General features: G+C 38.7%; 1 protein-coding gene across 16 annotated transcripts in view; it reads right to left on the bottom strand.

Moving 5' to 3' along the window:
• Nucleotides 1-16,586, bottom strand: part of dst (dystonin) — a 104,533-nt gene that overhangs the window by 13,291 nt on the left and 74,656 nt on the right. For 13 of the 16 annotated variants that reach the window (XM_086168493.1, XM_086168362.1, XM_086168396.1 and 10 more), the window contains 24 exons: nucleotides 16,219-16,385; nucleotides 15,403-15,562; nucleotides 14,881-15,207; nucleotides 14,648-14,732; nucleotides 13,707-13,948; nucleotides 13,342-13,548; nucleotides 13,123-13,242; nucleotides 12,927-13,034; nucleotides 12,615-12,833; nucleotides 12,330-12,533; nucleotides 11,096-11,327; nucleotides 10,641-10,867; nucleotides 10,435-10,557; nucleotides 10,226-10,327; nucleotides 9,653-9,754; nucleotides 9,184-9,357; nucleotides 8,418-8,573; nucleotides 8,021-8,218; nucleotides 7,265-7,393; nucleotides 6,111-6,281; nucleotides 2,842-2,997; nucleotides 2,231-2,437; nucleotides 1,218-1,337; nucleotides 21-190 (listed from right to left, as the gene is read on the bottom strand). In XM_086168493.1, the coding sequence (XP_086024619.1) occupies nucleotides 21-190; nucleotides 1,218-1,337; nucleotides 2,231-2,437; nucleotides 2,842-2,997; nucleotides 6,111-6,281; nucleotides 7,265-7,393; nucleotides 8,021-8,218; nucleotides 8,418-8,573; nucleotides 9,184-9,357; nucleotides 9,653-9,754; nucleotides 10,226-10,327; nucleotides 10,435-10,557; nucleotides 10,641-10,867; nucleotides 11,096-11,327; nucleotides 12,330-12,533; nucleotides 12,615-12,833; nucleotides 12,927-13,034; nucleotides 13,123-13,242; nucleotides 13,342-13,548; nucleotides 13,707-13,948; nucleotides 14,648-14,732; nucleotides 14,881-15,207; nucleotides 15,403-15,562; nucleotides 16,219-16,385 (4,106 nt within the window). The remainder of the gene's footprint in view (nucleotides 1-20; nucleotides 191-1,217; nucleotides 1,338-2,230; nucleotides 2,438-2,841; nucleotides 2,998-6,110; nucleotides 6,282-7,264; nucleotides 7,394-8,020; nucleotides 8,219-8,417; nucleotides 8,574-9,183; nucleotides 9,358-9,652; nucleotides 9,755-10,225; nucleotides 10,328-10,434; nucleotides 10,558-10,640; nucleotides 10,868-11,095; nucleotides 11,328-12,329; nucleotides 12,534-12,614; nucleotides 12,834-12,926; nucleotides 13,035-13,122; nucleotides 13,243-13,341; nucleotides 13,549-13,706; nucleotides 13,949-14,647; nucleotides 14,733-14,880; nucleotides 15,208-15,402; nucleotides 15,563-16,218; nucleotides 16,386-16,586) is intronic. The other 3 variants (XM_086168456.1, XM_086168472.1, XM_086168464.1) reach the window with 1 other exon arrangement.

Raw genomic sequence — 16,586 nt, 5'->3', positions numbered from 1 at the left:
CCAAGAACGACATATTCTACCTTTCTATTGACTTGCCACATACGGTGTCCCATTTGTCCCTTAGTTCGCTTAACATGTCATCAAGTTTCTGATTATCGTCCTGCAGAGATGTCTTGTCCTTCAGGGCCCGTCCTGTCCGAGAGGTGGTGTCATATACTGAATGTTTGCTCCCCAGTGCTTTCTGGAACTCCTGTATATGAGAACATTTTTCAGTAAATTTCATTGAGTTTACAAAGAAAATGAATCAAAATACATAGTTCAAAAACCTCGGTAATGGCATTTCATTGTCCTGAAATTTGTCTTAAATACATATGAATAGAATATGGGACTGTATGATTATGAAAAAAATATACACAGCAGATGATTCTAAATGTAGAAGACATACACAACAGAAATGTGTCTCCGAAAGGGGTAAAATGCAATTCAGGTTCAATTCTAATACAAAAAATGTAATTTGTATAAATGCGATGAGCTTTTAAACATAATCTCAGTGATTTTCGTCAAATGAAAGGTACTCTCTCCATAAAATTCTTAATTTCAAAAGACCTGCCAGAAACATGAACCACAATTTCTGTACTCGCACAGTAAAATGATAAATAAAAACTTTCTGTTCTTAAAAAAATTAGCAGTTATGCTATTCATATTAATACATTGCCTATCGCTGCTTGAAAAGAGAATAATGTAATTCTTTTGCTTCAAATGCAATGAAAAAGATATTTGTTCATGCTGTTGCATCCATGCTTTACAATAGACCTTTTCAAAGGATTTTCCTTGTACTATCACCCACATGCATCCGAATCTCTATATGAGCTTACTGCATAAGGAGGCAGGATTTTGTGAGTGAAACAAGACCAAAAACAGGTCAAAACCCAAGAAAAGCTGCTCCAAACAGATTTAAAGTGTAACCCCTAATACATTTGCTCCATCCCAGGATTATGATAGGATTAGAGCAATTTCTCCACACAACAGTAGGGAGACAATAGAGAGGGGATTGGCTGACCTGCAATAAAAGGAAAACACATGACTTATGTCAGGGGTAGTGAGACTGTTATACACTGAATACGTTGTAGTGTTGGAATGTGCTACTCTTGCCCATATAGCTCAAAAGCCTCATAATTCAGACATTGTGTAATGGACAAATTGTACTATCAATGTTCATGACTAATAATAGCTGAAAATGTTCATTCTTTTACTCAGCCAGAATAGGCTTGTGTCACCTTGTGTTGTGAGAGCTGCATCTTGATTTTGTCTGGATCATTGGGAATGTCCACTTCATTGTCCAGACTCTTCTCAGATTCTTCCAACCATTCCATCAGTTTATTCCAAGTTTCATGGAACTAAAGGAGGATGCACAAAGTTAAAAACGTGTAACAATAGGATACCATGCGATTTATTGCCAAATCCTGCTGCTCATTAGTGTTTTTTTCCCCAGATGAAAGGAATAGAAGACTTCAACATAAATGATAATCTGACAAAAGTTGTTGGGAATTGTGGCATAAAACAGGCTTTCCTTTTCTTAAGATAAGAGGTTTTTCTGACAAGGGAACTATTTCACTGTTTTAAAAACTTCTGGAAGAACTTGTCTGTCTATAACTACAGGGTCTACTAACCATTGCAAGACTGCTGCATTGTTCCGCATTATGTTGATGAACTTTTTATTTGGAACTCTTCTGACATTAGTCTCAACTAATGTCAAAGCTGCACAAGCTACTGCCATGTCTTAAACAATTTCCAACACAAATGAATATGTCATAAAACTCAAGACAAGTCGCTAAAACTGATTTTAGTCCTCTTCTTGTGTTGTGCAACATTTGGAAATTACATATTTGATGACTGTCAACATCAATTGTGCGTTTACAGCTTTGCAAATCAAGCCCCCAAGGAGAAAAGCAGGCTTTGAAGCCAATTTGACATAGTGGCTATTGGGTCAATCACATGATGCACACTGACCCACATTGTACTGGAGGTGGCAGTGAAATAAACGGATATATCTTTGAGCATCACAGCTCAAAGAAAATTATTGGATTAAAATCCATAATTTCATTCTTCAGGTCTGACAACATTTTGAAAGGCTTCGGAGGTCTCAAAATTAAATCATGAAATGAGCCAGAAGTTTGTTTGCTCCATGAACTCACACTTCCAAGACATTAATGTCTGGGAAGGACTATCTGCTATTTAAAATATTTGGAATATTCACTCAGATCTTGGACACACTACATGCCAGCTGTACCTGTTTGGCCCTTTTCCTGGCATCATCCAGCACCCGACCTCGTTCCACTGATCGCTGCACAAGCTTCTCCCAGCGACCTTGCACACTTAGCAGGAGGTTCTTGATCAAAACAACATCCTGTTTCTGACTGAAGTATTTTAAATGTGTGCCTGTTTTGTCCAGTTCGATGATTTGATCTCTGTGGGAGTTCACCTCTGTCACAAACATCTGTATATACAAACACACACACAAAGACAAAGGGGGTTATACCAGATAATGTGATACTAAAAGAGAATATTAACATCAATTCTTCATTAGGAAAAACTTGACAATTGTGCAAATTAAGTCTAATGATATAATGAATGGTGGTAGGATTAAAGTCGAATTGAGTTATCTACCTTTAGTGAATTATATTTATCAGACTATCAGACTAGTTTTCTACAAAATTAAGAAATTTAACATTTAAGAACCAGTTGATCATTGCCAGTTGGCAATAAAAATCCAAGCATGTACATCTTCTTTTGGTCAACAAACTGATTTGATAAACAAATTATGAGCAATGGCAGATTAAAAAAAATTCTACATGCTATCATCACTTACTTTGAAGTTTGAACAGCCCCCTAAAATCATACCTTATGCTCATCGATCTGAAATACGATGGTCTCCAAAATAAGGGAGGCAGGGGAAAGCATGTTAAGCGTTTGCTCCGCTTGGGTCAGCCAGTTGATAAAGTCCTGCAGGGAGTTGTGGAAATCTGTGGCCAAAGTCAAGGCCTCCTCCAGCTTCATCTGTGATAACAAACATATTTCACTGTTCAACTTATCCTTTTACATCTTTTTTTCTACCGGTAAATTTTCTTCCTGAATCAGGGTCTCTCACTGTATTAGGTGTTTTTTTTAATGGATCCTTCTTTTACCCTTTGTTTTGTGATTTTTCACAAAAGCTCTAGTGTAATTATCTAAGCAGACATCTAATTGAACCTTACTGGTGTTATTGGGCTCAATTTTATCTCTAATTTATTATGTATTTAAAAAAATTCACCTTAGTAGCCTCTCTTATGTTGTCATTATGTAAGCTTGGATCGGATTCTCAGAATCCACATGCTTTTCATATATTTGCATGGAACCTATGTTTTTTTCCCCGGTGATGTTTTTATTAAAAGCAATGGATTGCTCCCCTGTTCCAAGACGTTACGGGAAAAACATTTTACAATTACTCTTTAAGTGAGATATGAGGTTTTGTGTCATAAATTCCCCCAGTGATATGTATATCCTATTATATATATATATATATATATATATATATATATATATATATATATGCTTTTTTTTCTTAGATATGCTTTTTTTGTTATTTCTCTTGATTTGTTCTCTATGCAAAATACTGTTTTACTTACGATGTAAACTTTTATTCCATGTATCATTCACCGATTTCAGGTCCTGTCTTTGCTTAGTCATTCCCTCCTCTGTGACTGGCTCCCCTACTCTCATGTAGTAATGTTTTAAAATTCACTAACACCTGGTGAGTCTCCAGTGCAAACCTCCATTTTTATGTGCACCGTTCTCGTTAAAGCTTAAGTCTTTGCTGGATAACCTGTTTTGCTCAGTTGCCATGTTTTCTACCCTGTTTAGCTCCATGTTTCCCTGTATTGATAAGAGTTTCTGTTGACCTATTATCAGTTTGATCTTCAGTTTTGTTCAGTTTTAGTTTAATAATAAATAATTGCAACATAAATAACGACAGTTATATTTAAAACTGGCCTTGTCGTTTGTATGCAGGTGCAAATTTTGTAGCCTTCAAGCTTGCCTGGGTGAAACAAGAATCACCTGTCACAGCCATCTTCAATTCTTAGAGGCAAAATGTTAAGTATTTAAGACCCTGAATACACAAAGTACACGGTCAGCTGCTGCTCTAATTTATATTACCATGAAATCAAACTCTTTGGTTGCTACAACATCAGATAAAGATGGAAATAAAAATTTGTGCCAAAGTTGACCCCCAGATGAAACAGAGGAAATAACATCTCTTGAGAGGCTGATGTGGAACCAGAAATTTAATGAGGGTCTTTTAATCTAATGAAACATTCACAGTAGCCCCATTAGTGAAAAACAATGTTTGCCAAAGCCAGTGCTTGAGGCTCATCACATGGCTGCACATGCTCATACATAGCAGTACATTTCATTGAGATATATGGCTCCATGATATGTTCCCCTCATAAATAAATGGGAGGCTATATTCAGCTGGCTGTGTAAGCTACAACAGTCATTAGACATGACTTTCTGGGAATGAGACCAAAATAAATAGGAAGCCAAATGCTTCCACACAGCCAGAGTTAGGAGTTCCATATTTGTTCAGAAAGTGGCAGAGAAGCACTGATTTGTCAATTTGTCATGGACGCTTATTTATTATGGATACTCCATGAGAAAAAATTTGGTCTACATTGCTACGGTATATAAGAACTCACAGTAGAAACATTTTTTCACGCCACAATGGGACTGGTTCAGTAATGTAAGCACATTAACAGTTCAGAGCATCAAAACATAATTTTTCTCACCCTGCTGACACCAGTTTTTTAACATTGTGTCTCAACATTAGCGCCTCAACATGGCCCCAGCTAAGGGTGTAATAAGGCTCTAATGTTGAGACACAACACAGATCCACTGGTACGCAGCCACTCTCTTGTCTGTTTGAGAGAATGCATCCTGCCTGGACGTCTGCCAACTCTATCCAAGTCAAATGGGGGAACCTTCTCTGAGGCACTGCTATTTCAGTGTTGGGCAATGTCTACTGAAGTAGGAGGAGTAACACCTATCCAAATGATGGATGGATACATGTATGGATGCTCAGTATAAGCAATTACATCACAATGGGATGAACATTCAACAAAAATAAGCTAAAAGAATTTTCCAAATCAATCACATATATGGCAACTGGACTGGGAAGCCAGGTTATTTTTGTATTTTCTTGGCACAGACTGTTCAGTCTTCAGCTAACATAAAATTGACAATTAACTTTAGAGAAGTCCCTGTATGAGGCAAGATGGGGCAGAGATAAGAGTCTTGGTCCACTTTTCAGACTTAAAATAATAATGTTCTTCAGACATTAATTGAGACATGTGTGTTGTACACCTAAAGTTAGTGAATGATTAGGGAGAGACCCTGAGTAGAGCCATTTATTAATATCTGAAAAAATTCAGTCATTAATCTTCTTCACTATAACCATGACACTAACAAAAAAATAAATTAAAGATAGAACACTGAATTAAATAATAAATGAATAATTATTTCAGTTGGGTACTGACCAAATCAAGAGGTCTGTTCCATTCGAGGACATGTAGCGTTTAATTCTTCTAAACAGAAATTGTTCAGTTACTTTGTCTTTAGCCTAATGTAAAATACATTATAAGCAAATGGAGAAGAGCTATCACTCAAGTTAGAGCATGCCTAAACTCCATACCTTAGATGTACTATGTCCCGAAAAACACAAAAAGATGCGCCACAACCTGTAAGTCATCCGTTCTGATTAAGTCCTGCACCTGCGCTTGGACTGAACCTCAGGAAAATTAGGCCCATTGACTGATGAGTCCAGATTTTGGCTCAGACGTAACTGTAGGTCAATTATTTATCTTACGCACCGGCCAACTTTTCTCTATGGCAACGTGAGACAAAGGCATGGCTGTTCTCCCCTGACTCAGACTGCAACTCGCCTGCTGTGATCAAAACAGCAAACCGCATCCTGTGTTTTCTTGCCAGTTCTGTATCTTTACACTATTCATTACCATCACCGGGATTATAGGGTTACTGTACACAAAGTGTCATGGCTCAAGTGTGTAAGCATTCTTTCCCCAGCACCTAAAGCAGAAGTTATGACTACGATCATCACCACAACTGCAACTTCATACCTTTCTTTCAGCAACCTTGGCCTGGACAGCTTCCCACTTCTCCTTAAGGTTTACAAGGTCCTGCTCAGTGTTGCTATCAGGACCCTCGGGGGCAATGGTGAGCAGCTGTTGACCCTTTTTCATCAGCTCCTTATACAGCTCCTCCTGAAGCTCCATGTCAGAACATAGTTCCTGGAGTAACAAATGACAAGAGGATGGTGGTGGAGCTGTCACACAAAACCAAATCAAAAGTTCTTACCTTAAATTGTTAACATTTTCAGAGCTCAGCCTACATCAATTCAGAAATTGTCAACTGACCACAGTGATGAAGAAGATGACTTAAGCTGATTTGAGTTTGAGAAAATAATATAATCTTTTTGATACAGATTCTTGTTTCCAGTTTCTTGTGTTCAAAATGCACCATTGTGCTTAGGATATGATAGGATAGAATTGGATTGATACCTTGAGACTCTCCCTTCGGGGAATTATGGAATCTAGTTTCCTGTTTCTTGTTATCAAAATGCACCATTGTTAGTTGTGGAAACTCACTTGTCAAATGTGGAACAGAAGAAAGCTGTCTTCAGAATAATAGGGATTCATTCACTTATAGCCAAACACTGCTTTAAGAAGTGATTCTAAAGCATTCCATTAAATCAGATACAGCATCGCTGACCTTTTAATTCTTCAATTTAGTTGAATAGGCTTGACATTTTTTGTCTGAATTTTCAGGGTCAATCTTGCCCAATGCCAATATTGGGATTTTTCTACACTTTCACACAAGATTAATAGAAAACAATGTGTCTAGATGCATCGAGCAAGACTGTTTCTGGAAATGTGATTATCAAAAAAATCACAGTAGTATTACATTCATTTACAATGTTTACAATGCTTTTGATTTTGTCACCACTGTTAGTGTTTTCTCTAAAAGTCCCTTTACTATCTACTTTAAAGAGCAGGAATCCAAAAAAGAAATTTCCAGATTCATTATGGCCTGACGCTGCTCAATCAATTTGAAACACTTAAATGGCTTTTTCTTATCATCGGCTGGGGCAAGCAAGTTATGTTTTTGCAGTGTCATTTAATTTTCACACTTGAGATAAAACACAGAGGAGACATAGACATCTCCTCGCAAGCCTGCCATCTGTAAGCAGCCTTTCATATTGTTAAATACATACCAGATGGGCGTTAAGCTGCTCCCGGGCAGTGTCTGGTAAGCCTCCCACAGCCTTTGATGCCAACAGCTGACGTTCTGTGTCTTTCAGCCATTGCTGCATGTCTTCAACCTCACCATGGAAACCCTGGGCCTACAACACAATGCAACCGGAGTCAGGACAAAAGCTGTCTCGCACAGTCATTGTTAGGAAGCAGCGGCTCAGAGAGTGGCATACATGCGCTATTAATTCCTCAAATCAGTAGTGGATTCTTCTGATATATTAAATTGTAACAGAAAAAGGCTAAAAATGTAAGTGATTTTCCTTATTTGTTAGGTAACAATCAAAAAAAAAGTATTTGAATCTTCTAGGATCAGATCTTTTGGCCCCATAAAAAGACATTTGGCCCACTGAACTTTTTTTTTTCCTTAAAAATGCTTGTGAATCTAATCCACAGGACCTCCATCAACCTGGTACATATTATTGGTCTGAAGAAAACATTAACAGATTTTTTTTAAGAGTAAAACTAAAAGTCCAAACATTTTTTTTTTTAATTCCACAGATTCCCCTCCCATCAAAGCAAACCCTTTAAATGTCAAAGTTATGAATACAAATTCCACAGGAGATAAAAGGAATGAAGAACTGGGGAGACAGAAATCACTCCTCCCAAAAAAATTCACGACTAATATTTCCCGTGGGAGAAAAATCAATCGCATCTTCAAAAGACAACAATGAGAAAATACTTGTGTGATCTTTTGTTTTGTTTTCGGTTCTTTTTACCTGAAGAAGGGCACTTTCCAGCTGCTGCTTCCTTTGCTCTGCCTTCTCCTGAATAGCTTTCCATCTCTGGTTCAGGTTCTCCAGTTTTGTCTGCAGACAAGAGGCTTCCTCTCCTGCACTGGACTCCACCAGATCACGACCAGCTTTGTTCACAGTCTCCACTGTTGACTTGTGAGCCAACACGTCAATTTGGAGAACCTAAATAGAAGTGAACCACAAACTGGTTAGGTTGTGTGGAACAAAGTTGGTTAAAAACATTATTAAGTAGATGTTTGTGGCTTTAGTACTTTATGCTAGCACTTTGCTAGCATCTAAGCTATATTGATTAGCCCAGATATAAAATATGGTCCTGTTAAATTTTCTCTTAAATTGTTAACTACTGATTGAGGACAATTACATGATGTTTGGCGAGCTCTATCTCGATGGCTTTGGGATCTCCACCGGCCTTTCTCTGTTCGTTCAACAGCTCCTCGGTGTGGCTCATCCAGGCCAGAAGCTCATCCAGTGCATGCTGGAACTGGCCCAGAGCTAACAGGCCTCCCTCCAGTTTGTGCTGGATTGATGACAGATTAAAACCATTAAATCATTTCACAGTGAAATCATCTGGCATACTTATGGTATTGCGTAGGCTTTTTTGTTTCACATTATTGAGAATATGCAGTGGAATTCTTCAAACGGCATTTCAAATGCCCTAAAATGAAATCATTCATGAGTAAACTAACATCTGCAAATGTTTGTGTTCAACACCTCATAAATAACCTCATCTTAATCAAAATCAGAAGAAAGAAAAGGTCAGCTACTGTAAGTATGAGTCGGACTTACAAAAAAATGGTAGGGAACAGGCTTTTTCCGATGTATCATTTATTACAGTAGTTGATCTAACTTTCCGATACAAGTAGTTTCTGTGGTTGTGCCCACGACTGTGACACACTATTTCACTGTCTATCCAGCCATCCTATTTATTTGTTTGTCACATCTAGGATGCACCCTCATAAGGGCAGTGATATAAATATATGAAATATACGGTCACTAAGGGAGCACACTGGCTTTGTTAGTGTTGGTGTATCTGCTACCTATTTCATCAAAAATAATGTTTGACATTTTTACTTTCAGCTATCTCATGTTGCTATTAAACATTCCTAATGTATATTTGGCTGCCTGACCTGTCGACTGATGATTTTCTCATCCAAATTCTCCCAGAGCATCTTCAGTTCAGTCATAGGCTCTTGGATGGCGCAGCAATCTGCCTCCTCTGTCACTTTCTTCAGGAGGAGGCCTGCCTGGTGGTTTAAGCGCTCCATCTCAATCTGTAGCTGGTACGCCTCTCCTTTGAACTCCTGACAAACAGACGCGTGTCAACAAGTACAAAGTCATGGAGACAATACATTTGTCCGTCAGCAGAAGCTTTATCTATTTTTTTCTTGTATTTGTCTTTTATCTATGACAGCATTTTTACAGAGCTCTTTAACCTTGTGGAATATTCACACGCTTCCTCCATGAAAAAAAAATCAACTGAAACAAAGCTGGTATATGAATCAGCTGTTGTGACCATAGATACAGCTTCTCGTGCTTCCAAATCTGCAACTGAAGGTATCCTGTATTATGTTCATACAAAAGTAAATGCATGACTACCTTAAGTTCGACAATCTGCTGCTTGACAGTGTCCAGGTCAGTGCCTACAGGCGACATGGAGTCCAGTTTGCTCTCAAGAATATCCACCCAATCAAACATACCCTGTGAACAAGGTAGCAAAACCATTGTTAGTGGGAGACAATATTTTCTGCACATAAGAGTCAGGTTTCCCATGTAACACACACACACACACCGACACACACACAGATACAGAAAATCAAACTCTAAATGTGTGTACTATAATTTACACAGTCTGTAAAAAGTAGATTATTCAATATAGTCAAATTAAATAATTAAAGTAGAGGGACATTTTTACACAAATTGAATCTAAATGTTCTTTCAAACTTAAAACGCTGCTCTGTTGTTATTTAGTCTTGCAAAGTACTAGGTGCCTCATAATATGTTATCAACAATGTCATTCAATGTAATCAAAAATTATTTAGTGTACAAATGTGTAACATCTGAAAGTACACATTTTATGCTGCCTCTTAAATTTTTTAACAATGTTTTGACCATTTGTTGTTGTGTTTAGATTGTTAAAACTTAAAGTCAACAGAGCAGCAATCTACATACCTGCAAGGCATCCTGGAACTGCACTGCAGCCTGCATTGCCTCCTCAAGTCGCTCTCCTCTCTCCTTCCATGTCTTATTGAGATTTTCCCACACTGAATTCACCTTCAAGGGTTAAAAGAGGAACCTCATCATAAGCCATCTTTTTATTTTAAAAAAGGAAGGCCCTAAGAAGTGTTTTTCCTAAATATGATTTGAGAGCAACTGATTACCTCGTCAAGGCTTTTCTTTATTACAGGTTTATCGGGTTCTCCACAAGCAGTCATGAGCTCAGCCCCCTGGTTTCGAACCACATCCAGCTCTTCTTGAAGGCCATCTATTTCCTCCTTAAAGCCCTGAAGAGAGAAAAGGTCATGTTAAGATGACAAAGGTCTGTTGCAGTAACCCATTAGCAGATATGATATCTTTTGTATCTGACCTCAACAAACTCCTGCTGCTGCTTGACCACCGAAGGATCAACTCCAGGTTCCTCTAGCTCCCTAAGCAGGTCCTGGCTGTCTTTAATGGTCACAATCAGGGCAGAATGATCACACCAGAACTTGTCGGCCAAATACATCACATCCAGCAGTTTGGCCTCCCGTTCCTCCACCAAGGTTTGGATGTCATTCCAGAGGAACACCATCTGGTCCAGTTTGTCTTGAACAGCTGATGGCAGAAAGATAAGTGCCAACTATGATGAGCGTACAGTTAATCATTTTTTTGTTCTAAAAGCAAGATTATTAAGATAATTCAACATGTGTTAGTAGACCCGCAGAGCTGAAAAAATGTTTTGTACTTCTTTGAAGACCTATAAAAAGTGCTTAATATTGTGTTTTTTAAATTAGTATGAAAAATGATTGACAAAAGAAAAAAAAGGTACATTTTGAATGATACCTTTGGCAGATATGTCCTTGTCTGCACCCTCAGATCGTGCAATCATCTCTTCACCTCGCTGCCTTAATGTCTCAAAAGAAGGCTGTAGTTTCTCAAGGTCCATAGAGACGGTTTTGTTCTCAGTGATTTGCTCCTTGATCTTGTCCACTTCCACTGAGATGGAGGGTGGTTGATGCAAGCGCTCAGCAATCCGTTCCAGGGACTCCAGCATTGGGTCAATTTTGTCATGGAACTGGTACAACAAGACAGTTTTTTTTTATATAATGATAGATGACAATGCTAAAATAAACAAGATAAAAAAAAAATGGCAGACACTTCAACCAAATGGCAAGATGGGTCCCTGAAGGAGTCACTAGATTTTAAACATGTTGAAGAAAGTAACAACCAATCTTTTCTGACTTGACAAAAAAAATAACCAAAAATGGTTTTGTAGGACAAAAAAAATGCTTAATAGACGGACAGACGGATAGACGGATAGACGGATAGACAGATAGACAGATGCCTTAGCGCGGCATTGGCCAGTTTTTCCCTGAGCCAGCCTAGGGGGGATCGTGGGGCAAGGGCCAGTGTCTCCCAAGCCCGGATAAATGCAGAGGGTCAGGGTTAGAGTTAGTCAGGAAGGGCATCCGACGTGAAACTTTTACCAAAACCGAACCCGGAATGAAAGGAAAAGTGTAAAAGACAGTGGTGAGACGAGCAATGCTGTATGGCTTAGAAACAGTTACAATGATGAAAAGACAGGAGGCAGAGCTCGAGGTCGTAGAGATGAAGATGCTAAGCTTCTCTTTGGGAGTGACCACGATGAATAGGATCAGGAATGAGTCTATCAGAGGAACAGCACATGTTAGATGTTCTGGAGGGAAGGTTAGAGAAGCCAGACTGATATGGGTCGGTCATGTACAGGAGGGATAGTGAATATATTGGTAAGTGAATGCTGGAATTGGAGTTGCCAGGCAGGAGGTCTAGAGGAAGACCAAAGAGAAGATTTATGGATGGACGTAGTTGAGGGTAGTTGGCGTGAGAGAGGAGGATACAGAGAATAGGGTTGGTGGAGAAGGGTGATTCGTTGTGGTGACCCCCTGTGTGTGTGTGTGTGTGTGTGTGTGTGTGTGTGTGTGTGTGTGTGTGCGTGTGTGTGTGTGTGTGTGTGTGTGCGTGTGTGTGTTTGAATGGTTGAATGGTGATATTCTATTGGCCACATTCTATCCTGAAAATTAATTTTGTTTTATCTTACCTGAGTGGATTTTGAGATGGCCTCATCCAGAATTGCAGCTCTCTCCTTGACATCAGCCTTCAGTTTTGTATAAAGTTGGTCAGTAACTGTGTATTTCTCCCTGATGGGCTCGCCTTCCAAGGGACTTAGTTCCAATAACTGAGGTCCTGTCTTGTTCATCTTGTCGATGTGGGGCTTGTGCTCAGCAATCAACTCTCTCATTTGCTGTAGAATACATACAAATATAGTCTTTCACAAAAATTTTACACAAGATTTGGATCATGGTTTTGATCTGAGGATTCTTACCCTGAGTTCCTCTTGTTGCTGCCTCAGAGTGTCATACTCAATAGCAGGGGGAGGCAGCTGACCAAAGGTAGCTAGGGTTTCCTGCAACCATGGCGACAACTCCTCATAGGTTTCCCAAAACTGGCTTGCAAGAGACTGAGCTCGTTCCAGCTGGAGACAGCGTTCTGAGTTCAGCTGACTAACAATAGCGTACTTCTCCAGGAGGGTCTGAGTCTTGCCCTGGCAGAAAATAAAGACATTATCATGGTTTTCTGTGAAATTTTACAGTGTTAATTCAATGTTGATGATCAATTTGAAATAAAAATGGTTCACCTTCAATATTTCTTTTTCCTCTGCGTTTTTGGTATTCATGATGGCATTTCCTGTTTTCACAAGTTCATCGACAGCATCTTTGTGCCTCATGATGTCCATAGAGAAAATCTGGAAAAAGGTATTCATTTAGCATAAATTGTGCTTTCACTGTACTTTGTGGAGTTTTATTCAGTCACACCCCCCAGGACTAATTAACCTTCTGGGCTTGGAGCATGGCTGAGGTTTGGTCCTGCTCCAACCGGATATCACCCATGGACAGCAACTTTCTCTCAGTGTCCGTCAACCAGGCAAGTTCAGTGTCTGTGGCCTTTTCAAACTTGAAAAAAAAAAAAAAAAAATCATAGTCATCAGTGTTTTCCATGTATAAATAGCATGATCAGATAAGAAAAAATATTGGTTAATCTCTCTCACTCACCAGCTGTGACTTCAGTATTTTTTCATTAATTGCATCAACCTGCTGGCTGATAATGTCATAGACAGCTCTGTAGCGATCATTATCCTCAGTCACTAGCTTGTCCAGGCTCTCTCTAGTGTGCCAGGGGATAAGTTCCAGTAGAGAGCTGCTTAAGTCATTCAGTGTGTCTATTACAGGTTTTTGGTCTTTGGCCTCTTTCAACAAAGCCTAAGCATGATAGTGTGACACATAGAGAGCACCCATATGAATGAATTGCCCATTTCAAAGACAAGAATCATTGTGATTTTGCATCAAAATGTCGTTTTTAGTGTTTGCATTAATCATCTCATCCAAATTTAATGTAATTCTTGCTGTGAATTTCTTACCTTCTGCGTGTTTTGCACTTGTAGTGGCAACTCAACAACAAGGTCTTGTTCAGAAAAACCATTAATCTGAGATTCTGCTTTCTCAAGCCAGGAGCTCAGCTTCTCATGCGTTTGGTGTAGCTTCATTGAGAGACTCAAAACCTGTTCCACTGCCTTGACAACATTGCCACTCAAGGAGGTGATCTCAGCGTATTTTGATTTTATTCCATCTAGTTTGCCTTGGATGACAACCACCTCATCACCTGTGAAAAAGATAGGCAAGTGTTTTGTCATTGTTTCATTCATGTTTACATGTTCTGCTAATGAACAGTATGAGTGTCATATCAAAAGTACTCTGGACAAAATTTTAAAAAGGTCATGTTTGCGGAAATACTGGGTGTTAGAGATAGAAGTAAGTGATGGAGTTAACTTGAAAACTTCATTCAATGTGTTTTCATTTGCTGAATATTCCTCTTAAGCAGAGAGGGGGGACACAAAGTTTTTATAATCCCACACACAATATAAACTACAAGACCATGAAATTAATTTTAACATGCGTAGGTTCAGGGACAGGGGATTTTGGCCTATGTGTTGTATCATTACAGGTATATATGCACATACAGCATCGAAGTTTATATAAATATAGTTATATTAACTGTAGTTTTCCTATTACGTGACATTCCACATTAAGCTGTTAGATCGGGTCACATATCACAATATTTGGTTTACTGTTACCCAACACGTCTTTCATGTGAATTGTGTAAATGGCTTCATTAATTCATGCATTCATTTTTCAAGTCAAATAATAACTGATATTTTTTTAAACATCGATTAAGATAAAGGCATAATTGATTTTATAATTAAGATGTTTAGGGGAAACTTACATTTGGTTTAAAATATATTCAATTAAAGACAAAATTTTAAAATTAAATTAAAAAAAGAAAAAAAGAATGAAACCATGCCTGTTGTTTGCTTCAGGAGCTCCATCCCATTAGCGATGGCTTGCTCAACGTTCTTCTTCCTCAGTGTTATATCGCTTTGTAAGGCCTAAAAAGAAAAATAGAAGCTCAGGAAGTGATAAAATGATACTGACAGAAATCACTTGAAATGAAAAATAGCAAATATGATAAAACTGAAAGTTGATGAAATTCGATGATGGGAAAACATAATGTTTGGCCTGAGGAGGAGCATGTACCAGTTGATCCGTCAGTTGCTTTTCAAGAATGTCTACTTTGTAGTCCTCCACGGACACTTCACTGAGCTTGGTGTGGACCTCGGTGAGCCAATTCATGAGAGCCACCTCATCCTCTCCGAACAGCTGGGCATTTGCCAAAGCTTGCTGCAGCATCTCAGCTTTCCTCCTGCAGCGCTCCTGTAGTTCTATGTAATTGGCCTGGGTGGCATCCAGTTTGGACTGAACAAAATCCTTATCATCAACTGAACTCACAGCTTTGAGCATTTGACCCAGACTGACGGCCTGAAACAAGTCTTTACTGTGACTCATTATCTCCTCCTCTAAGGCCTGATCACAGTGGGAGGGACACAAACGATGGAAATGGGCAAAAACAGAAAAGACAAACAGAAAAACAAAAATATAAAACTGAAATTAAATGGAAGCTACAGTGAGACATAATGAACAGAAAAAAAATGAAAATACAAATCAAGATGATTGAAACTAAATTCAGAGGATGGAAAGGTATCAGATGATGGGTTTTACCTTGTGCTGAGCGATCTGATTTTCCAGTTTTGATGTTTCAGTACCGACAGGTTCAGAGTGGGACAGATGTTTTTCTGTAACGGCGAGCCATTCATTCAAGGGCTCCAGAGTCTCATGGAACTGCTGAGTGACCACTAATATGCTCTCTAGTTGCTTGTGCCTGACAACATTAGGCAGTTATATTAGCAATTGTTTAAAAAAAGAGTGAATCAACATCTTTTCATGATTTGCGATTTAACTGCTGTCCAAGTCTATACAGAAAATTTTGTCTAAACCAGCTAACTATATCACAAATGGCCTGAAAACAGACAGCTTAACACCAGGTTCAGCTTTTGTTGTTCAAGCTTGCCATAGCACTTGGACTTTCTTTAAGACATATTGCATCACATCCAGCGGGCTTCTTCAGGAACAACAACAAGCATAACAAGTTTAAAGTTAAATACTATGACCTGAACACCAGAGGCCCTTTACAGACCAGGCTTGTTTTCTGCTTTAAACCCATTTTACTGCCAAACATAGCGATATCTGTTACCTTCAGTGTTGGATTCACTATATATACACATCAGAGTTATTGGCTATCTCAAGAAACCCCAATTACTGTATTTCGCAAAATGCCCAAACTCCAGAGAAGCAGAAAATAGAGACAGATGTTATAGTTTCAAATTCTTCTGAATTAAAGTCAAAGTAAACAGCAGTTATTAAGTTAAACACAAAGACATTGTTTAAGACACTTGCAAACATTGTCCCTAACAGTTAATGCTGTGCTGTATTATAGCAGTACATTTAGCTGGGTGTTTACATTGTGTTGATACAGACCTGTTCTCAGCCTTCTTGAGCAGAGTGTCCCACCTCTGCCCCAGGCTTTCAATCTCCTTTGCAACTTTCTCTTTATCCAACGACTCTGCAAGTTCTGCAACCTTCCCTCCCTCTTTCTTTATCAGCTCCACTGTTGGTTTACGGTCATCTAGCAGTCTCTGTAACAGCTGTCAAAGACAAACAAAAAACAAGAGTTAGTGGTTGCCTTTAACAGGCTCCTAACACAAAAATTGGTTGAGGGATGAAAAACAGTAAATCACAAGCCCAAATTAAGGACCCATTATATAGCTTCGAGTAACACAATCATAATTTACGATGAGTGCCAATTAAACAAGATGAATGTTAAAGTCTTACTCTTGATGGCCAAA

This window comes from Fistularia commersonii, chromosome 2 (genome assembly GCF_037954325.1).
Source record: "Fistularia commersonii isolate RoL2024-O1a breed Wild chromosome 2, RoL_Fcom_v1.0, whole genome shotgun sequence".
Taxonomy (NCBI): domain Eukaryota; kingdom Metazoa; phylum Chordata; class Actinopteri; order Syngnathiformes; family Fistulariidae; genus Fistularia; species Fistularia commersonii.
Note: the sequence above shows the minus strand (reverse complement) of the source record. Positions and strands in the feature narration are given on the sequence as shown.